General features: G+C 34.3%; 1 protein-coding gene across 1 annotated transcript; it reads left to right on the plus strand.

Annotated features, from left to right (window-relative positions):
• The first annotated feature begins 581 nt into the window (after positions 1-581).
• LOC138134978 (ubiquitin-conjugating enzyme E2 Q2) lies at positions 582-6,189 on the plus strand. The gene is made up of 6 exons (XM_069053605.1): positions 582-884; positions 1,076-1,290; positions 4,346-4,559; positions 4,685-4,976; positions 5,048-5,275; positions 5,329-6,189. Exons 1-6 carry the CDS (start codon positions 723-725, stop codon positions 5,358-5,360), a joined length of 1,143 nt encoding a protein of 380 aa, XP_068909706.1. The 5' UTR covers positions 582-722; the 3' UTR covers positions 5,361-6,189.
• Positions 6,190-6,272: the final 83 nt, after the last annotated feature.

A 6,272-nucleotide genomic window follows, 5' to 3' on the forward strand; every position in this document is an offset into this window, starting at 1 on the left:
GGAACGCGAAGAGAGCCGAAATAGTGCGGGGGTGTCCGATCGAATCTTCTCACTGTGATGTATAGACTAGAATACAAAGCGCCCGCTATTTTGTCCGAAGTGTTATTTATTTATATTTGAGTGTTATTATTTAATAACAGATAAACAAACGTAACGTGGTGGGAAATTGTTAAAAAAAATTGGAATGTAATGTATTGTTTAAAAAAAAATGGACCAAAAAATCAATTACAGTTATAAAAAAATTGAGAATTAAGAAATAGGAGTTTGGATCAGAAATAAAGATTTTTCTCTTGATTTGTTGATATTACAATAGTTCGGCCCTACAATTATTTTGTTATTGTGCGTATAATAATTCGAGCGTCGACTTGTTTCGACTGTTTTGACGGCATCTTCAGGTCTATTTTGCTTTGAGATTTCTGCACGTATCCTCAATTTTTTTTTTTTTATGTTTGTTGGGGGTAAACTCCGTCTTTGTGCGTGCGTTTTCGTAGGGTATTGTTGTGCGATCGGGTCTTCTGTGGAAGGCCTTCTTCTGGTGTTGTATTTTGCAGTGCGCTTGTCAGTAAAGCAACGGGCGATTTGTATAACCTCGAAGAGAAGACAGCCGCCATCTTGGCACGTCCAGGGAGTGAACAGTTATAAAACATTTAGTGTTAAAAGTTGTGCTCTTTAAAAAAATTTCACCGTAATCAGGGGCTCTAAATTAATAGTTAGTGAGCCTTATGGCGTGTTTAAATACTTTAAAGCAAGAAATAAGAACATTGGAGGGATTCTTTTCCAAAAACCATGAACGATTTCAGATTTTGTCCGCGAGTGTTGACGAGCTGAGTTGTAGATTTATAGGAAAAAACGGTAAAAAATACGAAATTCACGCGAACATTACGGTAAGTGGTAGATGTAGGAAGAGGGCCCCGGTCGGGAAGTGCAGGAAAATTGTTAAATTTAAAACCTGCGACGATAACAAAGACTATAGCCATCCTTGTTGCCTTTTTTTTGACATTTAACATATGTAGGCTAAAAACAACAGCTGAGGTGACATGTAGGGAATGTTTCTCATTTGGGGGTTGACTTGCAGGAGACCTACCCCTCAGTGCCGCCCGTTTGGTTCGCGGATTCGGAAGAAACTAGTATTACGAATGCGGTGCAGATATTAAGTAACACCGAAGGCTTAGACAACCATGTCCTCCATCAAGTTTTAATTCTTCTTAGGGAACTATGCCGCCTACATGCCGTCCCCGAGCCCCCCGACTTAGATAGGCTGCATATTCCAGACCCACAAACGACAAATCGGTGAGCGCTTTTAACTACTCGTTTTCTCCTCATCGTGACTCGAGTGTGCTAATGATTTTTCATATTTCAAGTAAACAGTCAAGTGTCTATATGGCCATTACCGATATCGTCATGCTGTTTATGTTCTAGTAGGATAATAGACCGCTGTTTATCTAATTACCAGTAAGAGGAAAGGAAACTTCATGGTTTTTATTTAGGTTGATAACAATAGCATTATCTGACTCTTGCTGAAGTCTTCGATTCAACTTGAACAAATATTTACGATATTGTGCGGTTGTTATGATCCATAAAAATGTATTAAACATTCTACATTAGAATAATTTATTATATCATAAGACATTGTTGCTGAAGTGACAAATGCGATTGGTTATGCAAATATTTAAATTAAACTAACACACCATAAGTTTGGTGCTTAATTGCTTAGCTTAAGACCAGAAATAGTTATTGGCAACTCAATTAGGACTACCGCCACTAATTGGGCTGAATGCTTTAAGTATGTACCTATTCTATTTTATTACTTCCAGGGCGACCGTCATTGAAATTTCATTTTAATGCAGTTAATTCGTTTCTAGATGTGTCTTATTAATTTCGTATATTTGACGTTAACTCACGTTTGAGCAGTACTAAAGGAAATGACAACACACTCCAGTTATTTTATTTATTTATTTCCTCCTTACAACACATGCGAAATTTAAATGGAATTGTTGTGTCGTAATAAGTTATTAATGGACATTTTAATAACAAGTTATTAAAATCGTGACAATATATATATATTAAAATTATCATAATTATAGTAATTCAGCTCGCCTTTGATTTGTGTTTTCCTTGAACTTCATTCGCTTTATTTTCTCTGTTTATCAGCATTTTTTTTCTTTCCACGTTGTTGCACTTTTTTAGCATTCAGTTCAGTAAATAGTTCAACGTCAATACCTCTGTGCTGTAGCTTTTTCTTGAAATTTACATCAGTAAAAAATGTTTCCACCTATTGCTTAACTTTCAGCTGACATTTTTTAAAATCATGTTCACTTTTCTTTTTTTATTGTCTTTCTCAACTCCCTTTTGTAAAATTCTTACTTTGTCCGTTTTATTTTTTTAAATTTTTAAATTCCATTTTTTTTTCATTTTACTGTATTACTTCCTCAGTGTTTAATTTTCATAATATTTGTTCCCCTTTTGTTTCGTAATTTCTTCATTTTTCTTTGAACTGTGAATTCACTCATTTTATCCTCTCTATCTATTTTGGAATTTTATTTTTCAATTTCTATTTTTTTCTTTCTTACATCTTTCATATTTCCTTTATTTTATAATTACATATAACCCTAATTATCTTGTTTTGTTTTTTTGCCTTTTACAAACTTGCTCAGTTCACTTTTTATTGAACTTCATAGTAATTTAATTTTTTTCTCCATGTTTTCTTTCCATTCAGCATTACATATTTGTGTAGTCTGGCGTCATTTGTGTTGCAGTTTTTAAAATTGACCTTGTTTTATTCGTTTGATATTTTTTCTTTTTTTTTCTCTTTGTACACTGACCAGCACAAAAAACGACTCATTATGATTTCTTTAATAAATGATCTTGAAATTATATTTGTGCTTATTTTTCTTTATTATAGTTAAATTGGGATATTTTCAATGATCGGGAGTGCTATGGTCACCATGGCAACCGAATTGTTTTGTTTAAATAAATTATTAGAAAATTTGCGCTACTTCTATGCTGTATTTTTGTCGGTTGATTTACGTGTTAAAAGATTTAATTTGACAATACGAGATACTAATTTAAAATGCTGTTCAAATTTTGGCAATATTTCGTAACAAATTTTTTTCTAAAAAATTACTTTTATTTTTTTTCCATAAAAATTTTATTTGCTGCGTTTAATGTTTTGTTTGTCGGATATTTTTTTGGCAAAGAATAACTTAAATAATAATTACATATTGACTTTTCTCTTGTCAAAAATACCTATGACGCCTTCCACCGTTCAAAAATTTAGAATCGTCTCTCCCGCTTCTAAGGGATTGTCCATGAGCCAAATTGCCTTGTGGAAACCTTTTCAATATTTCCTCCTTGGAATTTCTCATTCAGAGTGGTCCATTTTTCGGTATTTAACATTTTGCAATGACGAGTCTGACAGTGACAGTCAGTGACAGTACTGACAGTAGTAAAAAAATAAGGTTAACCATCCTAATGCTTGATTTACAACTTTATGTTTATGTCCCCAATAGTCATCTTTCGATTTTCTAAAATCTGTATTTTCTTAAAATTTGTACACTCATTAGCACTATTTTGGTCCTTTTTAATTTTTTCTATTTACCATTTTTCTAAACTTTTCAGCAAACTAAACTTTCTACTTTTTATTTTTTCTTAAGCTCTAACTATTTCATGTTTATTTTCTTTCATTGCTTATTTTTGTTGGTTTTATTTTCTTTTTTTCTGCATTATTACATATTCACCCCTGTTCATTAATTTATTTTTGTTTTAGATTTTGTATCTTTACTTTATTTTTGTTCTTTTCCAACATTTTTAAGTCGGATTTTTTTCTTATTTTTTTGTTTTTACATTTTTGCCTTGTTCATATTTCCTCTCAAATTTAGTTTTCCAGACACTTTTTCTCTAGTTCATTGTATACTTTCTTTTTGTTTTCTTTCCATTGTTTCCGTTTTTGCCATCGTCAGTTCTTTCGCCTTTCATGTTCTCTTGAAATTCACATCTTTTTATTCTTTCCTACCTGGTTCTTTTTTCTCCTTTTCCAAACATAATTGTTATTTAATGCTAATTCTTATTTTCCTTTATTCCAACATTTCATCCAAGACAAAAACAACTGCTTGTTACCAATTCTGTCTCCAAGCTAACAATTTGATCAATAAAATAACATTAAATTGTGTTCATATTAAAAATATGTTTAAGGAACGAAGTAGATCGTTTTATTACATTTTTAGTTCAGCGTTTGCTGCTCTTGGCCATATTGTTCTTTAGAAGTTTGTTTGTAGCATTTTATGGATGCTAACAAAATCAATAAATATTTATAGTTACGCAGACTGATACGCTTCGAATGTTTTAGGATAAGCAATGGTGACGAACTGATGGAAGATGAAGGTCTTGACAGCGAAGCCGAAGGAGACATCGCCGATAGCGATGCGGAAGAAGACAGCGACGCCGATGAAGATTTGGCGATGGAAATGGAAGACAGTCGACCGAAAGCAGACGAGATGGGTGTTGAACACTTGGCCACTTTAGAGCGCTTAAGACAGAACCAAAGGCAGGAATATTTAAAGGTGAAGAAAAAACACATTCACGTTCGATCTTCTTCATTTCGTACAAAAATAAAACGTTTAGATCGCACTTTTTGTCATTTTGTTCGCGTTGTTGCGATATGTTTCTTGCAAGGAGATGTTTTCAGGGATCCGTGTCGGGGTCGGTGCAAGCGACAGACCGTCTGATGAAAGAACTCAGGGACATATACAGATCTGAATCGTTTAAGAACAAGATGTACCAGATCGAACTGGTGAACGAATCCCTTTACGAATGGAATATCCGTCTGATGGCAGTAGATCCCGACAGTCCGCTAAGTCACGACCTCCAGATGTTGAAGGAGAAAGAGGGCAAAGACGCCATCTTGCTCAACATGCTCTTTAAAGATACTTACCCATTCGAACCGCCATTTGTAAGAGTGGTATACCCAGTCATCTCAGGTAAATATATTTCAGGCTGCGATTCCGGAAGCGAACTCAGATCTGAAAGGGAAAAATTGGTGGCGTTTCAGGAGGTTACGTGTTAGTCGGCGGTGCGATATGTATGGAATTGTTGACGAAGCAAGGCTGGTCGAGTGCGTACACCGTCGAAGCTGTAATAATGCAGATATCGGCGACGTTAGTCAAAGGGAAAGCGCGCATCCAGTTCGGAACACCAAAAGTCTGCTCTCAAGGACAATACAGCCTCGCGCGTGCCCAGCAAAGTTTCAAATCTCTCGTACAAATACACGAAAAGAACGGTGAGCCCCGAGTCGAATTGGTTTGTTGAGAGACTGAGCGGTGCGTTTTTTAGGTTGGTTCACACCACCCAAGGAAGATGGTTAATTAAAGACTGTGCCAAGATATATTTATCCTTCTTATTTAAAATAATGTACCCACACATCATTTGATGCCTGTTTCGTTGATTTTTGAGGATATCCTTCAAATCTTGTATCTTAGTGCCTACACATTCTTTTTTCTCTAAATCAAAAAAAAATCGAAAAAAAATGGAACATCATTTTCATTCCAAATTACGTTGTATATTAGACAAACAAAAAAAAAAACAACAAATGTGTAGAGATGTAAATTGGTCCGTGATGTAATATTTACATTTTTAAAACATTGGTTTTTATTCTCTGTAGAAAAGGTGAAATAATGAGTGACTGTATGATGGGGACTGTGATGTTATTTCATTCATGATGTTGTTTTCCTTCTTTTTCTCAAGTTCGCAGTTGGAACATACTGACCTCCAAAAAGTTGATTTTTTTGGACAGAAAGCGAGTTATTTGTTGTCAGTAATTGTTTAATGTGCAATTACAGTTTAGTTTACCGATGGACGTTATCGATTGAATTATGGCATGACTAAGTGAATGTGATGAAGACTCATTGGCATGGAATTTACCAGCAAAATTTTTCGTTTTCTAGGTTTCCACATAGTACTAAGGTTATTATCCATTTACATTATTAATGTTTTGTACAAAAAAATGGTAGATTAACCTTAGTTGATGTTTCCATACTTATTTCCTAGTTTAAAGTTAGTGTTACTTTAATTTAATTGGCAGCAAATATTGTATTTTATATGACTATGTATTCTGTTTGCTGTAATCACTCTTTAAACAGTATGTGAGTCTGTGCTTTTAGTTCATAAGATCAATAAACTATTATTATAATGAAATTGTTATTACTGCACCTCTGGCCCATTTCCCGCCAGCAACTGGCGGATAAAGGACCGCTAACTGCAAGTTCCGAGTCAAATAC

This window comes from Tenebrio molitor, chromosome 7 (assembly GCF_963966145.1).
Source record: "Tenebrio molitor chromosome 7, icTenMoli1.1, whole genome shotgun sequence".
NCBI classification, from domain to species: Eukaryota; Metazoa; Arthropoda; class Insecta; order Coleoptera; family Tenebrionidae; genus Tenebrio; species Tenebrio molitor.

What these genes read in the sequence shown, in the direction of transcription:
- LOC138134978 (XM_069053605.1), top strand. Translation starts at nt 723, where the DNA reads ATGGCGTGTTTAAATACTTTAAAGCAAGAAATAAGAACATTGGAGGGA. An exon ending in GACCCACAAACGACAAATCG is followed by an intron (nt 1,291 to 4,345) that starts GTGAGCGCTTTT and finishes CGAATGTTTTAG; the next exon opens with GATAAGCAATGGTGACGAAC. An exon ending in AAAGGCAGGAATATTTAAAG is followed by an intron (nt 4,560 to 4,684) that starts GTGAAGAAAAAA and finishes AGATGTTTTCAG; the next exon opens with GGATCCGTGTCGGGGTCGGT.